The 26,688-nt window shown below is 41.5% G+C and overlaps 3 protein-coding genes across 4 annotated transcripts; all 3 read right to left on the bottom strand.

Moving 5' to 3' along the window:
* Positions 1 to 25: 25 nt before the first annotated feature.
* Positions 26 to 8,249, bottom strand: supv3l1 (SUV3-like helicase). Of its 2 annotated transcripts, XM_035628214.2 has the most exons (16): positions 7,833 to 8,249; positions 7,626 to 7,703; positions 6,870 to 6,977; positions 6,655 to 6,769; positions 6,306 to 6,474; positions 5,687 to 5,798; positions 5,441 to 5,518; positions 4,662 to 4,753; positions 4,362 to 4,542; positions 3,944 to 4,037; positions 3,615 to 3,734; positions 3,411 to 3,510; positions 3,256 to 3,336; positions 2,444 to 2,620; positions 1,788 to 1,936; positions 26 to 1,546 (listed from the first exon to the last, which is right to left on the bottom strand). In XM_035628214.2, exons 1-16 carry the CDS (start codon positions 8,095 to 8,097, stop codon positions 1,150 to 1,152), a joined length of 2,316 nt encoding a protein of 771 aa, XP_035484107.1. In that variant the 5' UTR covers positions 8,098 to 8,249; the 3' UTR covers positions 26 to 1,149. The 2 variants fall into 2 exon arrangements, with proteins under 2 accessions (XP_035484107.1, XP_035484108.1); XM_035628215.2 differs by lacking the exons at positions 6,870 to 6,977; positions 7,626 to 7,703; positions 7,833 to 8,249 and having other exon boundaries at positions 6,626 to 6,766.
* A 1,231-nt stretch (positions 8,250 to 9,480) lies between these two features.
* On the bottom strand, positions 9,481 to 17,766 carry vps26a (VPS26, retromer complex component A). Its single transcript, XM_035628217.2, has 9 exons — positions 17,675 to 17,766; positions 15,805 to 15,954; positions 14,872 to 14,947; positions 14,169 to 14,325; positions 13,293 to 13,457; positions 13,058 to 13,164; positions 12,710 to 12,811; positions 12,443 to 12,552; positions 9,481 to 12,073 (listed from the first exon to the last, which is right to left on the bottom strand). The coding sequence occupies exons 1-9, from the start codon at positions 17,675 to 17,677 to the stop codon at positions 11,957 to 11,959; spliced, it is 987 nt and encodes a 328-aa protein (XP_035484110.1). The 5' UTR covers positions 17,678 to 17,766; the 3' UTR covers positions 9,481 to 11,956.
* Positions 17,767 to 18,702: 936 nt separating this feature from the next.
* srgn (serglycin) lies at positions 18,703 to 24,494 on the bottom strand. Its single transcript, XM_035628219.2, has 4 exons — positions 24,312 to 24,494; positions 22,245 to 22,386; positions 19,635 to 19,876; positions 18,703 to 19,552 (listed from the first exon to the last, which is right to left on the bottom strand). The coding sequence occupies exons 1-4, from the start codon at positions 24,367 to 24,369 to the stop codon at positions 19,446 to 19,448; spliced, it is 549 nt and encodes a 182-aa protein (XP_035484112.1). The 5' UTR covers positions 24,370 to 24,494; the 3' UTR covers positions 18,703 to 19,445.
* Positions 24,495 to 26,688: the final 2,194 nt, after the last annotated feature.

The following is a 26,688-nucleotide window of genomic DNA, read 5'->3' as shown; positions in this document are numbered from 1 at the left end:
ATGAAGTGGTTCCTGACTGGATTGCTTCCCATATTACATGAACTTATCTTTACTTCTGTATACTTGCAGTTTGGTTATAATCGGTACATACATTTTACAGTATATAGCAATAGTTTTGACCGAATCATTGACATTGATGAACCATCATATTACAGACTTTTCCCTTCAGCATATAAAATGTAGAACCATTAAAACAATAGATGTTTTTTAATTGACTAATGTCAGCAACGCAAATATACAAACAAGAAAAAATATGGTATCTCATCTGTATAAAAACTAACAAGGTAAATCAATGATTCAGGTTTTCCACAAAATAAGTTTGATATATACTCTTGTGCTGTTCTTAAGTTCTGCACATAATGAGCAAGGTAAACCAATTCCACACTTGCATAATAATTGTGCAGTACAGTTTACTCTATTTCCAACTACTTGCTTCCAAAATGACTGTCCATTTATGACTGTGACTTTCACTGAAACATTCTTGTGGTTAAAAATGTTTCTTGCCAGTTTGAACTGTGGGCCAGTAGTAACTCTGACGTGGGACACAGCATCTCCCAAAACGATCCAAGACAATGGGTCTATTTCTTGTAAATCCAATCCAAGTCGGATCAGCCAAGTTTGGTGTTGGTCCAATTTGACTTTTTAAAATTAGTTCCCAATGTGATTCTGTGAGTTTTTTTCTTCTTCCACTGAAAAGGGAGAATCTTCCACCAGGTACCCAATACTTCAGAGGGTCCAAGAACGTAGACAGTAGCTCACAAGATCCGGAACCGGCGATAATTTCTAATTTCCGTTATTAGTATTAGTATATTTGTGGATTGGAAGAAAAAATATAATGTGAAATTTTAGCACAGTCAAAATTGTTAGATTACATGCCAACCTTAATGTCACTGTATTATGGTGCAAATCTTAGAATAGAAAATAAAACACTGCTCGTTTCCAAACGACATTTAGGTGTTTTACAGCTCAAGCTAAAATCTTTTTATGATCCATCCATGGCTAGAAAATGATCACAGATCCCCTTCAACTCACCAAAATCATGATCCCATTTCAAAACACCAGATATTATCCAAGGCTTTTATCGGTTATTGATCTCCATGGAAACAGCATAGACTTTGTGCAACCATCAAGACGCAAAGGTCTTCCTCTTCATTTCTTTTTCCCTTTGTTGTTACTATCGTGATGTTCTGTATCGAGTGCATACTGATTGATTAACTCCTGCTTGGACCACTCCCTCTGCAGCTGCTGGAGCAAACCAGGAGTCAACAGTCCTTCTCTTACAAGGCGACTGGCTAGAGTGTTGTCTCCGCTCGGTCCCCTCTTAGCTCTGGGGTGTGTCGGAGAATTACGATCAGCAGTTTTATTACTGTTATCACTTGTTTGTCCAGGCTTGCTGTTCTGTGTCTGTAGTGGGTTCGTTATGCTTTGGTTTGTGGCTCTGATGAGACGAGTGATACTTCTCACGCCCTGTTGGATGATATCATCAAGCTCCTGCTGGATTTCCCGAACCAATTTGGTGTCTGGAAACATGTCCATGAAACGGTAGCTGCAGACAGACAGACATAAACAGCAACAAGCAGTTGTTAACAGAGCTGCCAGTGGAAATCTAATGTTATATTTTTAAGAAGAGTTTGGAGGAAGAAGTTTGATGATGATGAGTTCTGCTTCATCAATCAAGGTCTAATCAAATTCAATTCACCATGCCGCATCACACAAACAACATCTGCCAATAATAATTAAATATATGTAGATATATATATATATTTTTTTTTTTAAGAAAACCTTACCTTAACCAGAGGTAAAGATCCAACACATCATGAACAGCTTCCAAGTGAATCAGGTTTTTAATGTCTTTAGGTTGAGCGAGAGGCCAGCTGACATGGCGACAGACCCAGTCAAAGGTCAGGGGTTCATCTCGACTAAACTGACGCGCAAACTGTCAAGAGTCAACAGAATCACAATATTAATATTAATATTGAGGATATTATGAGAAATACAAGGAGTCAGAAAAATTATTCCACCGTCAAACTTTAACCATTTATTTGTGCATGATTACTGTATTAAATTAATGAAATATTTGCCTAGCATTTACATCCTGCGCTTCTTCAACACGAGCAGAAAGGAGTTTTTCTGCGCACATGAACAGTAACAAAGGTTACTTGTTGAGAATAATATATTTATTCTGGAGTTCATCTAGTTTTATCTGGGATATGACTATACAGTGAGAGAATGTATGGTACAGTGCATTGTTACAACACTGATTCAGATTGTTGTCTCATAAACTCAATGAACCCAGTCACTGTTGTTATCATCGATGAATTATTGTTACTTTCCACATTATTTTTGGTACGGCTCATCAGCCCATTCTTCCATCCTGGTCTCTTTTCATTTACCTCTTTTAATCTCCTGCCTCCTTCCCTCGTTTACTTCTACTCATCCTTACCTTCAAGAAGGAGGTGCATACAAAAGTTTGTTTCTTGTTGATGGGAGCCGTGCAGAAGACGTAGCGGGACCTCAGGTTGAGCGGGATATGCTGAATCATATCAGCCAGAAACTTGAAGTCGTCAATGTTGCAGACGAAATACAGACCATCCACCTGAGAGAGGCTGACAAATATGTCCTGAGGGTGGGAGAAAGGAGACAAAGAGAGAAGTCACCAAGTTTGTCAGGATGAGAAGTTGACTTTGTACTGTGGACAAAACCATCAGAATAAGGAAAATGCTTTGTGTCACTGAAAGTATTCTATGTCAGCTGCGGTGAGCACAAGGACAGGCACACCTCTCAGATCTCATTAATTTGAGATCTGAGAGGTGTGCCTGTCCTTGTGCTCACGGGGCAACACTGGTGACGATTGTCTGCAGGAAGTAGCTATGGTTTGTCCAAAGGTCACTAGATTTTGTGGGATCAGGTAAGTATTTAAATATAGTGACCAGTGGTGTAAGTTCATCTTTCAGTCATGGAGATGCACCTTTCTGAGGTCGGCCTTGCTGACTACCGCATCAGATGAATATTCTTTTAAAGCCCAGATATGCAGCTTAAAGCTGTGGAGGAAATCTACTTGAGGTTTGTTTGTTTTTAAATTAAATTTTAAAACATCAACAATTAACCTATAAGGTCAAGATATACAAATAAAGTAAAAACTTGCACACATGGGATTTCTTCACTGTTAAAGTCACATGGCAGTAACTCAATGTGATAATTAACCTCACACTGTCAATATTAAGGTGGGAGTGTACATGAGCAGAGGTTACTCACAACAAGGTTGGATAGTGTAGCATCAGGTAGATGATAGGCAAACATCTCGATCTGCTCTGCTGTGGGATGGAGACCTGCAGTCTAAGACACAAGGAGGAGAGATTAACATCCAGTGCAGCAGGCGTGCTTGTGTGTGTGTGTCTGTGTGTGTTCACCTCTATGGGGTCTACCGGTTGGCTGAGTATTTCCTTTAGGATAGGCACATCATCTCTGTACATGGTGGTAACTTCTCCCTCTGAAAACTTGGAGGAGAACCTGAGAATCCACAGAGGACACAGGTTTACAATCTCACTTCTTGCATCTTTTCTCCCGCAGGAATCCTCCGGAATAGGGATACTATAAACAGAAATGAAACTGACCTCCCTGCACGGCCGGCTATCTGCAGAGCCTGTGATGTGCTGATGGTCTCCATCCGTTTCTCCCCCTTCTCATTGACATTAGGCTTCACCAGACTGTTGAAGATGATACGCTTTATACTCCTACAGAAAGAAGTGGAAGACATACAGAGAAGTGGATAGTGGTGAGCGGAGATGATGGAATCTACAAAATTTGACCATTACACTGCCACTAAAATGTCCTCTTATTAAAACCTCCATGTGGAGGATTACAGATGATGATTTCTGTCTAGTGGTCATCTAATCATTTCTTTTCACCTTGGTATTATTACAGTTTGTGTGATGGTACTTACAGGTTAAGGCCCATTCCAATGGCATCGGTAGCAACTAGGATCTTGCAGGGGTCATCCGGGTCATTGAACTTCTTGGCCTGTGACAGCTTGGTGCCTGTAAACCACATAACAACGACACAACAACAGAGTAAAACAGTAATCAACAACAATCTGGAATTCATGTTCACACTAAAGTCTGAAGGAAAAAAAAGGTTGAAAATGATATATGAATATCATGTTATTATTTTTCCTCATGATTTCTGTGTTGTGTTTTGTTCAAGCTGGAGTCAATCAACACAAAGATCTTGCAGATTTTACTGACATTGCTCACACATGCAGATAGTACATGGGGAAGAAAAATATCACATAGTCACCATGAGCACTGAGGACCAAGATGTGACAAGTTCACATCACATCAAAAGCCATTTTACTCACTCACCTGGAGGTAAGCTCCCATAAATCACAGCACATTCCTGTCCGCTGATCTCAATCTGTCTGCTTATGGAGTAGATGTCATTTTTACTGAAGCAGACGATACAATCTCCCGGTCTCAGTTTGTCTAAAGACTCCAAAGCCTGATCCAAGACTGAGAATGGAGTTAAACGCTGGTAGGTGTTCACCTTAAGAGGAGTGAAGGGGACAGATAAAGAAAAAGAAGGAAAGTGAATGGTGCTCCAAATGGAAAAGTTGGACAACATAGGCCACATTCTTCCTGATGCTCCGCATGCTACGGCCTCACCTCCACCTCCTCTCCAGTGGTGTACATCAGCTCTCTGATAAAGTCGATGGCTGCAGGCTCTCCACACACATGGATCTCCTCTGCACAGAGACCTACACAAATAAAAAAGAAAACTTGAGCTGCTGAGGTTGGAAACGTCATCATTCAAAACACATCTTTAGCATTCACATGATAGAGGTGACCATGTCAACAAAAATGTCATGTTGTGTGTCACAATATACTGCAATCTAAGAACATTTTAGAGGATGCTCATTAATTTAGCTAGACCAAATTTATCACAAACAGTAACAAGTGTGTGTGTGTGTGCATCGCTTTTCTGGCAAAGCGTATGGACTTATCATTTTAGACATATGATGTAACTGATTACGTATGAAGATGTAGAAGTTTGTACCATGTGACTGCTTTTAGTGGGAGTTCAAATTTAGGAGCAACATTTGACTGTTTTTGACGTTTTATAAGAACATAGTTTTTGGTCTTTAACACTTGTTGACATTTTGCATGCAAGTGGCTTGGTTGTTTTTGTGATCAATCCACAGAGGAAGAAAAACTTCTCCAGTTTTAGCAAGACTTTGATCTTATTTCACTCAATAATTGAGTGGTCCACTGAAATACGGAAATAAATTCAACCACGTCTTTAATAGGTAATGATGTTTTTGTCTTGTTCTGTATCCTTTGAAATGTTGTTTTTCCAATATACATGTTTGCCCCATTGACAACTCAAATTTCATCACTACTTCTGTGTGTATTTGACTTGATGTTTTTGAGTGTGTGTTACAAACCCAGCAGTGCTCTGGTCCAGGCCCAGCCTCTGGCAGGATCTCTGATCATCTGAATCTCATCGATTACAGCGACCTCATCTACAGAGGAAAAGAACAAAACATCTATTGGTAATAATTTGTGTGATTAAAGGAAAATACTTTGACTAGAACTAATTTGGAAAAATATTATCATCACAGTGTCATTAGGTCTAGATACATTTCAATGCAATGTCCTACAGAGAAATGTTATGTGTTATGTTTACTTACAAGGCGTGGTGACACTACACATCTCAATGGTGCAGGCGACATGACTGGCAGCTCGACCCTCCGTGTCCATAATTGCCCTCTCCTCTCCTGTAACCAAGTCACATGGCACACCCTGAGAGTGTGTGCGCGCGCACACACACACACACACACACACACACACACACACACACACACACACACACACACACACACACACACACACACACACACACACACACACACACACACACACACACACACACACACACACACACACACACACACACACACACACACATCATCAGTATGGTACAGAATATAAAAAAGAGAGTACTCCACTAAATTAGCATAGCACTTCTATAACATTATTGCATTCATAATAGACAGTTTTTAGAAAGAACGAGAGAGATTTTGCCTTTCTTTAAAAAATACTATGCTCCTTGTCAAAACTTGTTGCCTACATTATCCATTTCTGTCTGAATTCAGGTGTAACTTGAGGCAGTTAATCAGATTTTTCCTGCAGCTCCCTCTGGAGCCACTAAAGACTGTCATTTTTTCTACATATGCAGCCGCACTGCCTAATATCTGTAGGAAGCCTTTACTGTGACAAATCAGTGGACAGTGAACAGAGGATACGCACAGCATCATTGGTCTTCTCAAAGATCTCGTGGGCCAGTAGTTTCAGAGGACCACAGTAGACTCCAGACTTAGCAGCCAGGTAGCGCTGGATGGCATGGTAGGTTTTACCACTGTTCGTGGGACCAGCATGGAAAATCACTTTCCTCTGGATGGCACGAGACTCAGGGTACCTGACGGACAAACAATCAGAGAGATACTATAACCACAGGTGCAAGTTACATCACATGCATACAGATAGTGAAACCTGGAAACATTTTAAGGAGGTAAAAGTGTGGGTGCCTGAGAGTTTAATCCAATTGGAGGTGTATTGATAGCACCTACACTCCTGGCTGTGGATCTATGATACACACCAGTTGGCAGGGACTCTGAGGTCTGAGATCTTTCTCAGGTCATCCATACACTCCAGCATGGGAAAGATTTGCTTGGCGTGACGCATGAAGTATGGGTAGATGTCATCTATGTGACCTTGGGAGCAGCAGAAATTAAAAAGTTAATCAAACCATAACTTAAATTAGTTATGACTCACGCACAACATCTGGAGGCCTAAGAAAAAAATCGGACACACCTGCTCCACAGCAGATGTCACTGAGGATGATGTGCAGATCCGCGGGGAGTGTTGACACTTCCAGGGCAAACTTCCTGAAGCTGACGAAGGCCTGGTGGAACAGACGAGCTGCACACACACACGCACGTGTGAGGTTTGCACCATGCACTGTGCAAAACATGCTACTCAAATTTCCATCTGACTTGCTACTGCAATTAAGGCGGCTGCAGCTTTCAGCACCAGATGATGACACCTCAATGCATGATGGGAAACCCTGGTTTTCCACTGATGTAAGACCTCACCCATCAATTGATAACTTTTTGTCCAAACATTTCATTTTCTGTTTTATTTTAAAGATCTACATTGTTTGAGCCAGTGAGGCTGTATACACACACCTAAAACTAAAACTATAAGTAAGTGGCAAATAAAGATTTTTTAAATAATGTCCGTGTAGCCAGAGGCCAAACTCTGACAGTGTAAGTGTGCCCGACAGAACGATGAAAGAAACAAAAACTAACCTTGGTTTAATAAGAGATGTACTCTTATTAAACCAAGGTTAGTTTTTGTCTCAGCTGCACTGTACATATAAATTTCTTATTCGTGTGGTGGGGGTCTTAGCATTACATTTTCAAGTAAGATAATCTAATTAAAATAGATAAAGTTGGAGAATTCACACAGCTGGGGCCATTGGTGACTGAGACCACATATCATTTACAGAGACAATGCCTTGACAACTGTGACATGATGAGAAGCTGATTTGACTTTCGCTGTCCTCACCATCCAGGCCTTGGTCTGCTGCCAGCTTCTGCATCTCCTTCCTCGTATAAAACCGGTTGAAAAGCTTCAGTAGTTTATCTGAGTCACAGACATAAACCAGCGTTAGGACCGACACGAAGAAAGCGACTGTCACGTGACAATACTCCAGGAACACACAGCAACACGACTGTGCGCGTCCGACAGGCGGCATCAGGAGAGGTGACTGACCTTTCTGCAGCGGCTGGGCCAGCTCTGCCCCCACACTCCCATCCGCCGAGAGGTCCGTCCTCACCGAGACGGGGACGAACAGAGAAGTGTCCGGGCCTTTCGGGGGGGAGCTGCTCGATGAGGCGGAACCAGCCCGCTGTTGTCTGTGTGACGAACCAGACCCCGCAGACAAACGACCGCCGCCACCAGCGGTGACGCGGGGAGTGCGGCTGTTAACGTGGGGCCGAAGCCGAGAAAATAAAGACATACACCGGTTAACTGACATTGTTACAGCCCCTGTGGTGACACCGTCTGTGGCCAACGTCCAAACGCTCCTCAGTGACTCTCCATAGGTCTAACAAGTGCGATGTGGCTGCTTCAGCAGAGGACGGTCAACCATTGTCTTCCTGCTAACACAACGTGGGAAAGGACCCGTCTCTGTGAAAGCTGCCCGCAAATGTGCCTGTCCTAAAATGAAACTATAATTTAAAAAAAAAACTATTTTATATTTTATTTTATTTCAAACGTAACGACAGTCTAGTGAGTTACAAGTATGCATTTATGCCAGGTACAAAATTATGACCTAGAATTCATTGTTTTTATACAAATTATTAACAGGCAAAGACAACGACTGTTCAGAAAAAAAGTCGCTCGCTCGAGCCATTTACTAGTTATGACTAAAACGATTTTTGAAGGTATCTATTTCCATGCACACACTTGAGTTGAATCTTTCTATTTCTTTTTTAAGTAAAAATTATAGGTTGGAAATTTAGACATACTGATGTTAGGTAAGGTAGTTCAGTTCATTGAAAATATATACAGTATATAGTATCTAACATTCCATATCCACTTATCTAGTGAACTACAAGACAAATTAAGAATATAGGATGCAGCTATTTCCTTTCTCTGTTGGCATGCATATAGCCAGATCTATACATTGCTGAAGTCCTAACCTGAAATTCACCACAACCTTAATACAGAAATGTATTCGTTGCCACCAAGAAATTGTCCAATAAGATATTACCATAACTTTGAAGTTCTAGTTAAACCCTTTCTCCACTTTGTAGAGTACAATCCGATGCACCATGCCGAATCATTAAGAAGTGCAAAGTGGAACAACGAACACCAACACTCCATCTTTGAGCTGTGGCATACAATTTGGAATTTTTTTTCCATCGGTTATATAAAAACATTTTTTTTTAGCCTTATAGTGGTGGAGTCAAGTAAATAAGTCTATGACCTCTCATAGTATCTCCCCATGTTCGGAAGAGAATATGAACAAGCTGGACTTAATGCAGTGACATCACATTTTCAGTGACGAGGACACATCTATCTTGAATTTGGACAAGTCTACTGGACTTAGTGGAGCATTGATATATCTGACCTCTGTTTTGAAGGAGATTACAACAGTGTGATCCACAACAGTATTTGTAGTCATCCTCTCTGGGTCTGAATACAGACTGAATAGCTTGTCACTCACAACTTTTTAAAGCAGTGCAGCATCTGGGTATTTTTCACGTAGGAAAATCAATGCATTTTGTAGTCCTAAACACATCCTGTCAATGTAAACTGATGACAGACTGATGTCATCATCTGAATCAATACCAACCGGTTTGACTAGACCCTTCTAACAAACGTTCTTATTAAAAAAAATGTTTTTCACAGGATAATCAGTATAAATTTGCTTTTATTCACTATTGAGCTATATATTTGGGTTTGGTGTATATATACACATCATTCACACTCCCCCCACACTCACTCTCTCTCGCTCTCTCTCTCTCTCTCTCACACACACACACACGCACGCACGCACGCACGCACGCACGCACACAACATTGTGTAAAGATTAACATGCAGGAGATAAGACAGGAGCAGAGAGTTTTGGCATTTAAGTGTTTCTTCATTACCTTTTAAGTACACCAAACAAACCCTACCTGTATAGTGTTCAGAAAGACAAAAAATATATCTGATATACCTTACAGGCAGAGAGATACAAAGCATTACTTGCAAATAAATTAGTTTCCACACAAAGGAAGATCAAACTGCAAGTCAAACACTGGCGTGACGGACTAAGCATAGCTGAGTTGTCGATCTGAGTCTTCTGACATTTAAGAAATGAAACATAACATGGGAGAGTGACTTGCACATTGAAGAAACATTGTACTTAATGAGTCCAATTAAAATAAGTAGTGATATATAAATGACAGTATAATGTCCATTACAGACAGGAGATCTCTGAGGTGAAGTTGTCCACGAGTGATGTTTCATTTCAGCTTCTATGCCCATTTTTGTAAAGTTCAAGCATTGAAGGGAAATGTGCAGAATTGGCCACTGATCAAAGCTTAAGGGCAAATTGACCCCAGTCACAGCACTGGTGACATCACCTCACTGTGTGTGTATGAGTGTGTCTTTATAGCAGGACCTGAACTGCTGGTCTGAGCATCACAGTGGAACATTGTTGGATATTACAGTATATTGATAGTGCCTACCTTCCAGTGCTTACAACAGCAGGCATGAGCCATGATTACATTACTATTCTAGATCTACCAAACCAACAGCTTAAAAAAATGTACACCCCATTAAAAATAAGGTGAAAGTGACAAGGGCAGTGGAACTACCGTCTGTTGATCACGGCTAGCATCATTTCATAGTTCCATTGAATTCTAAAAGGCTAATTGTGTAGTGACAACAGGCAATAGTACCCAGACAACATAATCTTTCAACTTTTTTAAGCTTTGAATTTCAAAGATTGCAAATTATCTTCTTTTTCATCGATTAAAGTGCTGATGTCATGTTGGACTGACACCAGCCTGGATACGGGAACTTAAGGTTCAGGTCACAGACATTACAAATAAATACATTTTGTATTCAGCCATGTGTATTTAATGTCTGGACATATATATATATATATCTCTCTCTCTGATTTCTTCCGCCAATAAAATGGAGATTTCTATCCACCTCACCTCTTCTTTAAATAACTTTGGAAGACGAACAAAACCAAGTTTCCATATGTCCAGATTAGTCATACATCAACAGCACCTTAACCCTTGGCAACTATTCTCATTATTGATTAAATGTTTGTCATTATTTAAGGAAAAAAGGAATGACATCGGATCGTTGTATATTCCTTGAGTCAAAACCTTTTTCTGTGCGAGATGAAAAGTGGAACGCGACAGGAAACACGTAAGAGTGGAAAATGATTTCCTTATTTTTCATTTGAAGATTAAATGTAGAAATAAATGTATGTTAAGATGGACATTTGTTACACTCAATGCTTGATTTTCCAATTAAGTTGACATCTTTACTTGAAATGAGTGGGTTTACTGTTGCAACATATTTAACTGAAACTCAGTAGCAGCTTTATGGATGAACGAGAGCACATTCGTGTCACAATAGCTTAAACTCAGGTACTGTGTATGAACAAGTGTGCATGTGCTGACTCAGCTTAACCTGTCATGTTCTTCAGTCAAGCCGATCCCCACGACTTGTGATCTCAATGACTGGATAGCCCACCCAGATTTTAAAAGACGGTCATTTTGCAGGGGGGGTTGGGAGGGGGGATACCAGAGGATGTCCAGGATAAGCGCTGTCCAAGTGTGCAACAAAACAAAGGTCTTGCAGAAGAAAGGGATAAATGATGTGGTGGTCACATATAGCCGTCTCATCTTTTCTATCTTTGCTCCTGGTTTATTACGTATTCAGCAAACTGACAATGTATAGCTGTGTGTGTGTGTGTGTGTGTGTGTGTGTGTGTGTGTGTGTGTGTGTGTTTTAAGTCCCGAAACGCCAGGATCAAATAGGCTGCTTCACTATCCCTTTCTTGGGTTTGTTTGATTTGCAATCTTGCCTTGACATTTAGCATTCAGCAGACTTGTGCATCTGAATGTTAAGTTGTACATGGTAATGTAATGTAATGACTTTGAGTGTGTCTAAGTCCTTGAGGGGAGAGTGATGATGGCAGGACATCTCACGTCAGAAGGCGTGAAGTGGTAAAGGTGGGGGGGTGGGTCTGAAGGTAAGTTGTTTTCTTGTAGACAGACATTTCTCAGTCCAGGGAGATAGTGGGGCAGCTCTCACACCTCTGGCTGTTCAGCAGTGACGAGTCGGGGTGTGTCTGTGTGTATTTTCAGTTCATAGTGTCGTCCTCACATCTCTGGCTGCTCGGCATTAACTGGTGGGGTTCTGGGCTCGGGCGACTCATAGCGCTGATGGAAGTTTCTTTTCCTTAGCTTCTCTGGGGCTTTTCTCCACAAAACAATTTCCTACACACAAGATGCACAGGAACAAATGCAGGGAAAAGTACAATGAAAAATTTGGTGGTGCAGAAATACATACAGGTAGAGAAATTGTTAAACAGAAAAATACTTAAAGAATGCAGAAATGTATGTATACTCAATCACATAAGAAACACTTATCTGAAGAAAACAGACAAGCAGGGTTTTTTTTGTAAACAAACATTCAGTGTTTCTCACCAAAAGGCAACTTGAGCAAACAGATAAGAGAGTGAGTAAGACAAGATAAACCTCAGCTGACACAAAATGGTTCATGTGTGTCTCACTATGTTGAACAAACATACAGATATTAGCTCTCTAATAATGAATATTACTGCTGTGTTTGTATGAGTGAGTTACCTGTTGTTTAAAGTATCTTCTGTCCTCTTCATCCACCAGAACCAGATTAAGGAAGTAGCGCACAGAGAACTTCTTGTTGACATCCCTCATGGTTGCTGTCAAGTCATATCCTGGAAACAGTGGATGTGAAGACAGGATGTTACTCAAACTAAACTAAGTAGAAATATGTGTATTTCAATGTTTTAATAGGGAAGAAGTTAGTTGGGAAACTGACACCCTGATGTTATGAGGTTACATTATGTCAGCTGGAAAGAGCGGATCTCTTACCTGCCAGGAAGAGTCTGATGGGGATTGATTCTCCTTTAACTGGAGCTCCATCCATGATCTCATACTTTGCAACCGTTTCTGTCTCAGTGGTCGTACTGGGACCTAAAAAGGAGGACAAACAGTTTCCTTAAGAGAGTCAGCTAGAATATGGTTAAGTGGAGAAAAGCCGACAGAAGTTTCTTGGCTCCAACTGTTACCCCACTGGTCTTCATTGGAGTAAAACCAATGCCAGCATTTACCACCAGAGAAAGCTCAAATGTGAAGCACTACAAGGTGATGCTGGTCCCCGTCCATGTGCTTGAGATCAGGTTTAACTTACGTTTACACGTGGCTACCCAGGATTCTTACCGATGCCCGTTATCTCCTTCTTGATGAGCTGGAGCTCCATGTGCTGGATCTTGATCCTGACCAGCAGGAAGTAGATCTTCCCAACAATCACGTCCTTAAGGTGGTATCTAGTAAAGAGACGCATCAAGAGAAGCTTCTCAACCTGATAAAGGGCCGGTCTTTATTCAGACATGAGGTTTTCTACGGCAGCAAAAAGTGACTTCAATAGAGACGTTAAAGCGAAATTTGATCTCACTTGGATTTATTGTACTCAAACTCGATGTGAAGACAGTCCTCTATGCCAACCTCCATCTTGATTGAGTTGTTGACATCTGGGTAGGTGGCTAACTGGTGGACAATTAACTCGTATTCCTTCACTAAGTCAGACAGACGACGAACTATTGTCACCCTGAGGAAATACCTGTGAGGAGAACACACAGACACTGCAAGTTAACAATTTGTTAATGCTCAACTGTAGCAACCATAATTCTTTTTTTTTTAAAGATATAAAATTGAGTGGAATTTTGTCTATTCTCCCTGAGAAACTCTATGGTTCTCAGGCACCAAGCAAGGCCATCTTATCTATGGCAAGCCGAAACAATCCGTGAGCAGCTAAAGTCTCTCTCGCGGTGTCACAGTCGCTGTGAGATGACGACATTACTCAAAGTTCAATACAACTACAGAGACCGGACATAGGCAGACTGTCTTGGGACTCCGTACTGTGAACCTGTTGATCTTTGTAGCGAACCGGAAGTCTCCTCAATATTGAGCTCTTAGAATAAATATTTCTGTTTAAGACATCCACGGTTTCCGTCTTCCCGAATCAGATATCACTCCATCAATAATTCCATTTCACCAACCAGTATAACATCAATATATTTTTTTTTATCCCTGCTGGAAATTTATCTCATGATCCCCCTCCAGAGGGGAACAGTACAAGACGAGCAAGAGAAAGGCAGACTGTCAGATTGAAACCTGGATACTCAACACCTCAGTTCACTGCCCGTCCAGAAAACTTAGTCGGACTAAAACACATGGGTTTACAGTGACGGATATAATAAATACACCCATGTGATTATGAATATCCTCGAAGCTGCAGCTTGGCTCGTGTCAAACTGTGCTATGTGTGTACCTTAGTCTGACGTTGGCTCCAGTGTAGGTTTCGTAGGGCTTCTCCACCTGCATGAACTCAAAATCGTAGCTTCTGTTCTGAGTGAGCTCTCCGGGTAGAGCTAACTCTTTCACCAAGTCCACAAATTCATGGGTGTTGCTCTTATCGGAAAACAGCTCTGAAACAAAGCAGAGTGTTTAGAGAAGTTTAGAGTTCAAGCAGATCTGTGTGGCGTTTCACATCAAAACAGTATAAACGTATCAGGAAAGGAAATTTACCCCTAATCTTAAAAAAGGCTTTAAAAGCTTTAAATCACACTGCTCCCACCCCCCAGCTGTAAAAAGAGTTGGAGGGGGGATGAGGAGGGTTCAGCTCCACTATAGCAGGCTGCACATGACAACTGCACATGATGACCACATGCTCTGGTAAACCTTTCAGTCTCGTGAGAAAGTCCTACTGTTGAAAAGTAGTTTTCCAGCTACAAGGATAATGCCTTCAATTTGCATTTAAAAATGTTCATGGAGCCAGTTGCTTGGGAAACGTAGGGGTTCTATATGTCACACAGAATACAATCATCCCACTAATATCAAAGTAACAAAGTGGTGAAAGTTAGTTCAACATAATTATAAATAGCAGCCGTTTCTTCAATATCCCTTACAAAAGAGAAGAATGTAGAGTGAGAACAGAGAGATAATGATAAATACGTCACTTTAATCCTACTCACCTATCTGTCCAACAAACTCAATGCGAATACCCTGATGCTCGAGTCGCTTCCCTCCCTGCTTTACATTTAGATTCACCTGTACAGGAAACATTTGATTGATGATATTATCACTTTACAAAAATATACTTTACTATGACAAAAAACAACAACTAGTATATGCTCTCTTTATTGAGCACAAACAATGTCTCCACAACAACAGCTATCACTTGTTATTACACATTACATGGTCAAAGTAACATCTCATAACTCTGCCTGTCATAAACATGAGCTTCACTTCCTCTCGAGTTCAAAGCAAATCATGCACACAGAGCAGAACAACCTTAATTTCCCATAGGACTCATTCAAAGCGAGGATCCCATTATCTGCTGAGGCTGCGTTCACATTAATACTTTTTTATTTCGAAACAGTGTTTTAAACCCAAAACAATATCTGTCCAGGCGAGCTTTTTAGCTCTGTATCTGATATAATTTTTTTCCATAATAACGCGTCTGGAAATGCACATCACATGACATTCCCGTACACTGGGCACGCGCATGCTGTAGCATTATAAGAACCAGTAGTTGATGACACTGATGCAATTAGTTGTCTTCCAAAACAGATCAAGGAAATCGTATGTCACAACTGATAAGACCCAATCCGGATGTGGGTGTCTGCGTCATAGTTTCGAAAAGTCTGAGTTTCTGCCTGTCCAGACTAAAACAAAAACCCTGGACTTTTCTAAATAAAACAGGCAGCAAACTCTCTTTTTTAAAGGTTCATAAAAACCCTGGATTAATGTGGATGCTAAGTGTAAATGTAGAAAAAGTAGTTTCCTTTAAAACTAAAACATACTATCACATGACAAATACAACATATACAACATGCACCATATATGTAGTGTCCCCTTACTAAACCTCTGCACACTGCTTTATAAGTAATGTAACCTGAGTTTACCTTGCCAGACACAGACTCTCCATCATAGAACAGGTAGTGCTTCTCCACTTTCCCCTCTTCCGTCTTCAGCTCGGCGGTCTTTCTGTTCTCAGCGTCGTTCAGCAGTACATCTATTTCACAAACCGGCCCAAACAAACCTCCCAGGAAACTCTGAAAAGACACAAACATCATAGACAGCAGTGTATTACATACGTAAACATATGGACTTATTCAAGAGTGTAGGTGGTCTTCAAAATAATGTCTTTGTTCACATCAGAATGTAAAGGTAAGAAAAGGGCCCTGGCATATTATGTATTATTATTATATTTTAAGCGGTTATAATTGCCAACGCCCATCCTCAAGGTTCATTACGTGTACACTTCCTGGAGATGCAACAGAAAACTAACTGAAACAAAATAGATAAACAGATAATTCAGAGGCATGAGTGGAAAATCCATGATCCAGATGTCATGTGGCTACCTTGATTCAAGAGGCTGAAACACTATATATCACTGTTAAGAAATAGATTAATGGAAATTATGAAACTGTGTCATGAGTGAAGCGGACTCTTAGTTTACAGCCACGTACATTCATTGAAGGGAATGCTACAGAGATTGTTGACACATGTCTGTGGGCTATGATTCACAGTGTGTGCACATGAATGTCACTAACGGATGTGTCCTGGACTCATCACAGTCTGAGGTGAAAAACTATGTGAGGCCCATTTAACTCGGAGGAGAGAGAGAGATACCATGTGCTACTTGTGCTCTAACTCAATCAGCCACCACAGGCAAATAGTTTTCCTCTGTGCTGACACACTGACACACACACACACACACACACTCACACAAACACACACGCTCTCACACACACACACACGCTCTCACTCACACGCGCTCTCACTCACTCACTCACACACACACACACACACACACACACACACACACACACACACACACACACACACACACACACACACACACACACACACACACACACACACACACACACACACACACACACACACACACACACGCTCTCACTCACTCACACACTCACACACACACACGCACACACACACACACGCGCGCGCTCTCACTCACACACACAAACACACACACACACGCTCTCACTCACTCACACTCACACACACACACACACACACACACACACACACACACACACACACACACACGCTCTCACTCACTCACACACTCACACACACACACGCACACACACACACACGCGCGCGCTCTCACTCACACACACAAACACACACACACACGCTCTCACTCACTCACACTCACACACACACACACACACACACACACACACACGCTCTCACACACACACACACACACACGCGCGCTCACACTCACAAACACACACACACACGCTCTCTCACACACACACACACACACACACACACACACACACACACACACACACACACACACACACGCTCTCACACACACACACACGCGCGCTCACACTCACAAACACACACACACACACACACACGCTCTCACACACACACACGCGCTCTCACACGCTTCAACACGCAGCAGCGGATCTCGAGGAAGCAGCCGGATCACCAAGATGTGAGGAGAGAGACCACGGGCCGCGACCATCAGTCAACTGGCCACTTTGACATTGTGAAGAGTCGTCATGGAGACGAACCCCACAGCTGCTGAGTCGCAGGGCAGTCGACGCATCAGGCCTCGTGACGTCACCGCGGCTAACGCGACCGAGCCAGCTAGCTCGTCCCGTCGACTGGAGACAGTCGGGCGAAGCCGGCACGTCGACTCAATGTCCGGGTTCAATATAAACAAACACCCCGCGTCACTTCGGTCACTTAGTCCGGAGGGGCGACGGCCGGCTCCACACTCACCATCTCGGCCGTGTGGACAGTTGAAGCTAACAGCTCGCCTCGCTCCGTGCAGCCAGTCCGTCTGTGAACCAGGAGGTGGGAGCGAGCCTCGGCGTCACGTGACCCGGGTCATGTGGGTGGAGGGGACAGGGGCGGGGTGGAGGGGACAGGACCGGGGGGCGGGGGGCACCACAGACTCCATCACAGCCTGATTGATAATGAGTCATTATCGTTTTATATTATTTTGTGCCTGAGTGTCAGATTTAAAAAAATTATAATAATTAGAAATTTGCTTGCATAATTGTTAATCATACTTGATCTTATCTGAATCCCTAAGGCCAGTGTTATATTGGTTGATATATTTGTCTTTGCCATCATTTTCTAACATTAACGTGTGATAGATCCCTTCAAGTTAGTGAAAAGAAATTGTGATGTCACTGGGACATTTGACGCTTTGAAAAATGAAGCTTATCAGTGCGCTCTGGTGGAAAAAACTCTTCATCTTCATAATCTTCATAAATGTACTCAGACATATCTTTGCCATTTCTCGACTGTAATTTTCCCTCTTACAGTTATTGGCCAATACATGTTTATATACAGCCATACAGTATTATGCCTATTTGTGAGTATATCTGTCCGGCTCACCATTTCCTGTTTCCTGTCCACTGACTTCACTGTTTATCATGCTAAATTGTGTGAAGCCAGTTTGTGCTTAAACTGTATTGTCATATTCATCTTTTTATCAGTAATAACACAATTCACACACAAGTATTTATGATTCATACATTATATACATAATACATTTCATCCCCCAAACTTTTTTTTCTAGAAAAAGACATAGCTATAAAGCATCCAGACACAATCTGTCATGTTGATAGAAAGTATCAAATTTAAGGGGTGAAGCAGGATTGAATCAACTACATGTTTATCCAAACCTGAGATTCACAAATTGCCTCGCTGACTGAAGAGACATGATATACAGTCAGTACAACAGATTATCGTTGTAGTAGTTATGATACAAAAACACTGAAAACAGTACTGAACACAACTGTTGTAAATCTTTTATTAATAGAAGAATTTCAAATGCAAATTAGACAACACAGAGTATGTGCATTACACATATTTTGAACATTTTCCAGCTCACAGTGAGTTTAAGATTGCTTAAATCCATTCCTGAGGGGTTTGGGTTTGCAAGATTTTCTTGCAGACTAGAAGTTCCCAAGATATATATGAATAACACTCCTGGGTAAGTGTCACAACATTTAACACAAATGGGATTGAATAATATAAATACGTCTATTTCTTTTGTGAACCACATCTCCATTGAGTGATCAATGCTTGGACAAATGGGTCATCGTATTGCACAGGTACTACCATTATTCAAAGTCATATTTTATCATTTATATTAAGAGGCATTTTCCAATTTACACACCTCAAAGGAAAGCACAAATATAGGACACTGCCAACATGAACTGAAGTGTGTATATGTCTCATTTGTGCATTATTAAACTTTGGCAGATACTTTTACATTTTGGAATCATTGTTGAAGAGAATAATCACCATCAATAATACTGAGAATAAAAAAGAGATAGTTAGCATTTATCAGTCTTTGAGTTTTTCCACCACCAGGTGGTGATAAAATTTACTCTTTGTATGGACAGGATGAATATAAAATCGATACTGTTCTCTCTCTCTCTCTGTGCGTGTGTGTGTGTGTGTGTGTGTGTGTGTGTGCGTGCGCGTGTGTGTGTGCGTGTGTGTGTGTGTGTGTGTGTGTGTGTGTGTGTTTTGTCTACATCTGCAGTAGGTGGTCGTCTCTCAACTCCTGCTCGGCTGGTTTTGCCTCACCAACCACAGACCTGCTGCGGAGCAACCGCCTCAAGCCTCTCACGTCCCCACCTGCAAGCAGAACAACAAGGACAGATCAGACTGAAAGAATGTGGACCAAGACATGAAGGAGGAAGTGGAAAACTAAAGTTACCTTGGTTTCGTTCCATGTCATTCACTTTCCAGGACTCCCCAGAGCCTGTCTCACTTTCAGCAGTAACAAAGGCGCGGTCCGCAATGAAGGGACCTTCAGATGCAGAGCCTTCATACACACCAGAGCCTTCCTCGGGCACAGGTGACTCCCCCTCTTCACCGATCATTGACATTTCCTCTACCATCTGATCCACCTCGTCCTCCTCTCTCTGGGGACCTTCGTCCTCCACAGGCACTAGCTCACTGGAAACAGAATGAGAGTAAAATATCAAATAAATGTCGATGCAGTTTTTTTTTACGTCCAAACATTTACCAGGAGAAGGTAGAAGAGCGACACGACTCGGAGGATGAACTCACTGGCTAAAAGGCCCTTCACACCCATGATCCTCATATGTGCTGTAGGTCTTTGCACCTCTTCCTCCTGATGAGACCTTGTGGCGTAAGCAGACTGAGCTTGACTGGCATGTGTTTGACCCTCCTGTTAGCTCTACATTACACCTCCAGCATGTAAATTGGTTTTATTCCAACATAGCTCAACATAGCGTAACTTAAACAACTAGACGGTGTAAAAACAGTTTTTAGGATAAAACCTCCACACCTGATAACTAAGTTACTGTGTCCCCTTTTCCATGTTATCTGGTACTCCTCAAACCTGCTTATGAGACCAGTGTGGCACATACTTACACACAAAACAATAGACCAGAAGCAGCCGCCCATCAGGCGCCAAAGCCTACTTCCTCTCAACACTTCCCTCTGGCTTCCTGTTCAGCCTGAGCTGTGAAAGGCAGGCCTGCTGCCGTTATTCATACAGTGACTATACAATGCCAGAGCTCCTTTAACCCACTCAAGTAACACTGTGTGATTTAAACATCGTACATGGATTATGGTTGGGTAAAATATGATTTTTTCATTCCTTTTTCTTATTAAATATAAGTCATTGACAGTTATGTTGGAGAAGAGGAAGCTCAGGGCTAAGACCAAGATTGCGATACAGACTGTCAGCAGAAACATACATTACAACTGAATTATTTTTTAACGGCAAAGTCTGAAGTGGTTGGGGGGTGTGAATATGTGAGTTATGTTTTCCATGTTTTCTATCAGATACTACTTTTTTTTGTTGCAGAAATTGAAGAAGCAAATGATGATACGTGACAATTACACGCAGAAACATGAAATTATGTACACGTCCGGAAACAACATTTTATGGAGAATTACTTAAGACTAAAATTGTGATACTGTGAAGATTATGTTGACAGTTGCGCGGCACTGAAGGAGGTAAGAGCTCAGCTAAATGCAGTCTACTGTATTTTTCAGTGAAATAAAAATTTCTGTGACAAATATACTAAGATGTTTTAACTTTTAATGTAGTCATCATACTACATGTGGCTCACTGACTTGCTTTGAGGTTCACAGCAGTAGCTCAGGGATCCTCCCTTTGTTAAAATCGAGAAATGATCAATCAAAAATGAGTAAGAAATTCGTTAACTTATTCCTGAGAATAGATAAGTGAGTCAACGGCAGAGCGTAATAGAGGACATGATGACAACCAGCATCATTACATGCACTGCTGAGCTGACGAAACGAAAACCAAGACATGAATTTTCAAAAGCAGAACTGCGTACATGCGTCTGTCATGCAATGAGTGAATTGACACCCACATCATTATGAATACATGGTATCTGTTTGAGTAGACTAGTGAATATTTTTAAGTCCCATTTAAAGACCCACCTCTTTTCACTAGCCTTCAATTAGTGTCTCCTTTTTTAAGTGCCAGTGCATAGTGTTCCCTGGTTACCTTTTCAATTTTCTTTTTGCTTTACTTTACCTATTGTATTATTCTTTGTTTATTGCACATAAGCACTTTCTTGTGAAGCACTTTGGTGTGGCTCAGCCGTCTGTAAATGCGCTATAGAAATAAACTTGACTTGACTTGACTTGACTAGTCTCTACAAGATGATCTGAATTGAATATCCTCCCTCCTTACTTTTGTTTTCACTTCACAGAGCTCAAGTTTGCTCTTCCTGAAAGCACTTTGAGATAACTTTAACTACTTGGAAGTGAAGCAAAACTGGCCACAGATCAACAGACTGCTGTAAATTTTGTATACTGCTACCTCTGTGCTCTGTGCCAAGACGAAACAGACCATGAACTCCTCAGGTCTTTGTTATTCCAGCTCTAGCCTCCCTTCCTTCTCTCTGCTGTCCCCGCTGTCTTTCTTTTTCCCACCACGTTGTCTTCTATTTTGGCTTTTCTTGGCCACCTAACTCACACTTACTGTACATATTCTCTCTCAAACACACAGCAGATGAATACACACAGACATTCACCCAGATGGATAGTGTGCTGCTTGAGCTGTGTTAACCAGAGTATAAGCCATCCAAAGCGAAATCTGCATTTCTATATTTAAAAGTCTGCATTTATCTGACAACAGCAAACTATATTTTAACAGTTGTTTTGTTTTTCCGCACTCAGCATTGTCAGCATTGGAGTGAACACTGTGCCACCAAGACCCTTTTCACCTTCCTCTGAGCAATTCCCCGAGCAAACGAACCATCAGATCCCAAGCTTGCACAATCTTTTAGAGATGCACACAACATGCACGAATACTAACAGATGCTGTGCCGTCGAAGCAGGCAGTTTGGCTGGTAGGTCCGGACTCCACGCCATCTCTGGACTTTGGTGGGTCACACAGTTCGCCTGGTCACCCTCTGGGTTACATTTTACCAACTTATAGACAGCAGTCTGCGGTGCCCCTAGAGAGAGAGAGAGAGAGAGTCACTGATGTTGCCTTTTTTTGCCATGTGGATTTTATGCAATAATTCACTTCAGTCAGACCGCTCTTGGGCAACATCTGTTTGCTCATCTGGATCAGTTAAGTGCATTTAGGGTTTACTCGTTCCACCATGTTGTTTCTGGAGATTTCAACATTATTCTGCAACAGGGTAAAGTAACAGTTGGCCTTGTGGGCCTCAGAGCCGTTATTCGGTTTGAAAGGGAAGTTAACGAACTCGAAGCTTCTTTTTTCTTCTCGTCACGTCACAGCCAGTCGATCTTGGAGCTAATCAGATGCTAAAAGTGTTCAACGTTATTTTTTCCACCAGTATCCTGTGTAACTAGAACTGACAGCCAAGTGTCGTATTGCTACAGCACGCAAAATAACATTATTGCAATAGGCCAACGTAAATGAAACACCTAACTGATTTTAATCATGTAATCGTGGGATTTTAGATATTCAATGATGATGGTATAACTTTATGAATGTTAAATCAAACAACAATTGGACAAGTCCTCATCTACGGTTGTCCCCACCATTTAACTCCTGGTATGTAAAACTTTTAATGTTGTTTTAGGGCTCTTGGGAAATCTTAAACACTGATGAAGTGTCTTAAAATGGTTTAAGAGTTGGTAGGGGACATTTTGTCACCACACTGACATCAGTGCCAAAGATCATCTTTCACTATCTGTGATAAAGGCGATGAAAATGTGTCAGTTTACAATATGGTGGTTGAGATGAGAGTTGTTTCTGTAAGTACCAAAAAAAATGTTTTTTTTGACCGAGTGTAGGTTTTGGTGTCCTGTGCCTGAAGGCCTCCAGCTTTCAGGCATATGCAGTATTTGACACCTAAAATAAAACAAGGAGTCATATTATGATTTCATTTTCAATCTTCATTCCACTGAATAAGATTTGGATTTATCTGCGGCTCTTATTTTGACCCTAATCGTAGAGTCACATTATTACAAGAAGTAAACATGAACCACAACAGAGCAGACTTTTGTCACGTCTTCGAAAGATGGTATTCAATAGCTACATCTTATTAATGATCTATAGATACGAACGAAATATAAAAAGCCACCAGGGATAGTGGGGACATAGACAACAGGCTTTAGTACCAGATCAGTCTAATCTCATCATAGAACTGCTTTTATTATGGGATTTCCCCATGTCACCCCCATCCTCTATCTTTAAAAGGAGAAAATAGGAAACTTGTGTGACGGTGAGAGCAAAAAACAAAACCAAAAAACTTTAACAGCCTACGCAGATGACTACGACCACATCGACACTCGGCAAAGTGAAACGCGAAGTGGAGCAGACAGGGGATCTCTGAAGACCTGATGGAAGCTGCGTTGGTCCGTAGTGCCAGCAGACGACCACAGACATCTGTCAGTGATCTGTCAGTGATCTGACGACTGACAGATCACTGACAGAGAAGAGGAACTATACATTTCTTCAACAGGTCCCGATGGAGCCTATCGACCACAGCCTGCCTCTATCGTATAACGAGTGAGAGGGGTCCAGGACTACACTTTGTAAACAGCCCGAACACCTGGTCTAAATAACAATAACAACAATAATAATGATAACAACAATAATAACAATGATGATAATAATAATAATAATAATAATGATGATAATAATAATAATAATAATAATGATGATAATAACGACAATAATAATAATAACAATAATAATGATTATAATGATAATGATAATGATGATAATAATAATAATGATAACGATAATAACAATAATAACGGTAATAATAATAACAACATAATAATGATAATAATAATGATAATAATAACGATAATAATGATAATAATGATAATAATAATAATGATAATAATGATAATGATAAAGATAACACTGGATCCCAGCAGAGGGACCGGTGAGACCTACCTCTCCCGCTGTGCACGGCGAGGCACCACACGACGACGAGCAGCAGCATCAGTTTCATCCTCTCACGCACTTTTCCTCTGATCAACGCGACGGGGACGCTTGTGGAGGAGTTCCTGTCCGCGGGGCGAAGCTTCTCCTGCAGAATGAGTGTCAACTGCGTCGAACCACGACTCTCCCCCGAAAGAGCTCAGCCCTCTCGGTGCGTCATGGTTTCCTGGAGTCATCTGGTGCGTAAAGTGGCTGAACGTCTCAGTGGAAACTTTTGGTTTCCTTCTGTTTTCTTCTCTTGCAGTTGCCGCCTCTCAGTGCCAGATACCGGGACCCGCGCCCTCGGGCTTCGGAGGAAACAGCAGAAGAGAGCAGCCGAGATTGAATCTGCGTCTCTGTGGGGTGATGAAGACCGAGGTGCACCGACGCTCCGTTCGGTTTTGACAGATGAGAAACAGACGATGCATCTTCTGCCTCTGTGATCAGTGTGTGTGTGTGTGTTGTGAGGCCTGTGCTTCTTCTCTGGCTTCACAGGAAAGAAAAGGAGAGGCAGACAGAGACATTTCATTCTGCAGCAATACACTACCACAGGAATTTGGGAGTGTGTGTGTGTATGTGTATGTGTGTGTGTGTGTGTGTGTAAAACCTAGATTTCCCACACACCTCAAACTCCACAGCAACATCCTCATCTGTGTAACACATCACTACTGAGTGACTGAATACTTGTAGTGTTTGAGTACTTGGGTATATATGTGTGTGTGTGTGTGTGTGTGTGTGAGTGTGTGTGTGTGCGTGTGTGATGTCTTGTGCATTAGTGTGTGATTATGTGAGTGCCTGTTTTTCATTGTGTGTATTCGTGACTTGTATGCGTCTCCACACATCTTGTAGATGTATAGCTCTCATGACAGTTTATGCAATCAGGTACAATTACTCAAGTTCTGTTTCTAATTACTTTTCTTGGGTAAAGCATTATTAGATTTTGCACACAGACAAACACACACACACACACACACACACACACACACATAAATATGGTTAGCTTATATGATATATCTGGTAGAATAAACCACCCAAACTGTATATGTAATAGTTAAATTAGCTGAGCTGCTTACACATGCAAATATATCAGATTTTAGATCTTGAATGTCAATTCAATGAACTAATGAATTTTGCCATTCCGCAAAATTAGTTATGTAATTTTGGTGCTTATACATATTGACTTTTACTCATATCTAAATACTTCCTCCACCTATGATGTTGTATTTATAAATAAATGCATAAATGTATTTAACATAACGTTATATCCATATTCCTCTATTTATAACGTGTTGAAAGATTCATGTTAATTTCCGAGGTATTTTCATTGATCCCCCAATCTGAAGGGTGCGCTTTAATTCTGTGTAAATGTTGATGAGCGTTTCTTCAGTGTCATGTGTTAGTAGTGATGAAAGGAACTCAGCTGATAGCCATCTGTGGGTTTGTTACTATGACAAAAGAGCCACGCACACACACACACACACACACACATGAAACCACAGCACAGCAGTGTGTGATAAACTGTTGTTCCTGATGTTTTGGGTGAAATACTTCTGTAAGAGTCTGACCCACGTCAATACGGGTGGTGTCAGTTGGACTTGCTCTGTGGGCTGAATACCGCACTCCTAACACCTATAGATATGTTCTTCTTACTCCTCTTCCTCTTCTGTATCTGTGCATCTGCATTTGTGTGTGTGTGTGAGGGAGACAGACAGAGTAAAACAGTTTGTTTCAGCTGACACATCGGTAGTGAAGGAAGTGGTAACATCACTTGCTGTCATTTCCCGAAAGGAAATGACACATTAGCTTGCCCAACCTCGCCTCCAAGAACAACCACACACACACACACACAAACACACACACACACACACACACACACACACACTGCATGTGACATATTTATGACGTACACATGCCCACTGACATTCCTGCACATATAGCATGTCTCCAGTCAACACTCCACTGGTCCCCTCCACAATACTCTACACTCGAGTGTTTACCCACAGCAGCCAGTGTGTTACTGCAAAGATCTACGAAAAGTCTGCTTTTCTACTCAGGTTGGTTTCCATTCCCACGCCTGTCACATTATTCAGGTCTATTGTCTGAGTTTATGGCAGTGGAGACGGCACTATTTTCACACTGTCAGAAGCACGCACGCAGAAACACAGTAAACACACACACACACACACGGAGTCGTTAACATATATGCAAACACAAAAGGATATTTTTACTAGTCTGGGCAAAGTGAGTTGTCTGGGCTCCACAGCGACCATGACGCAGTGACCGATGAACACAATGAACTAATGTCACCAGTCTGAGAAGTAACTCAGTAAATGTAAGACTAGAAGTATTT

Source organism: Scophthalmus maximus, chromosome 4, assembly GCF_022379125.1.
Source record: "Scophthalmus maximus strain ysfricsl-2021 chromosome 4, ASM2237912v1, whole genome shotgun sequence".
Classification (NCBI taxonomy): Eukaryota; Metazoa; Chordata; class Actinopteri; order Pleuronectiformes; family Scophthalmidae; genus Scophthalmus; species Scophthalmus maximus.
The sequence above is the reverse complement of the archived record's forward strand: the minus strand, read 5'-3'. Positions and strand labels throughout refer to the sequence as shown.

Bases quoted from the DNA above. Each gene is read 5' to 3' on its own strand.
- supv3l1 (XM_035628214.2), bottom strand. From the start codon at position 8,097: ATGTCAGTTAACCGGTGTATGTCTTTATTTTCTCGGCTTCGGCCCCAC. The intron at 4,543-4,661 runs GTGAGGCCGTAG...ACTCCTCTTAAG, and splicing joins CCACTGGAGAGGAGGTGGAG to GTGAACACCTACCAGCGTTT. The intron at 2,621-3,255 runs GTGAGTAACCTC...TCCCACCCTCAG, and splicing joins CTACACTATCCAACCTTGTT to GACATATTTGTCAGCCTCTC.
- vps26a (XM_035628217.2), bottom strand. The intron at 14,326-14,871 runs GTGAGTAGGATT...GCTTTGTTTCAG, and splicing joins TGAGTTTGTTGGACAGATAG to AGCTGTTTTCCGATAAGAGC. The intron at 13,458-14,168 runs GTACACACATAG...TTCTCCTCACAG, and splicing joins GGAGCCAACGTCAGACTAAG to GTATTTCCTCAGGGTGACAA.
- srgn (XM_035628219.2), bottom strand. From the start codon at position 24,369: ATGAAACTGATGCTGCTGCTCGTCGTCGTGTGGTGCCTCGCCGTGCAC. The intron at 19,877-22,244 runs GTTAGTATTCGT...TTCTGTTTCCAG, and splicing joins GCTTCGACGGCACAGCATCT to TGAGCTAGTGCCTGTGGAGG. The intron at 19,553-19,634 runs GTAACTTTAGTT...TTCTGCTTGCAG, and splicing joins TGACATGGAACGAAACCAAG to GTGGGGACGTGAGAGGCTTG.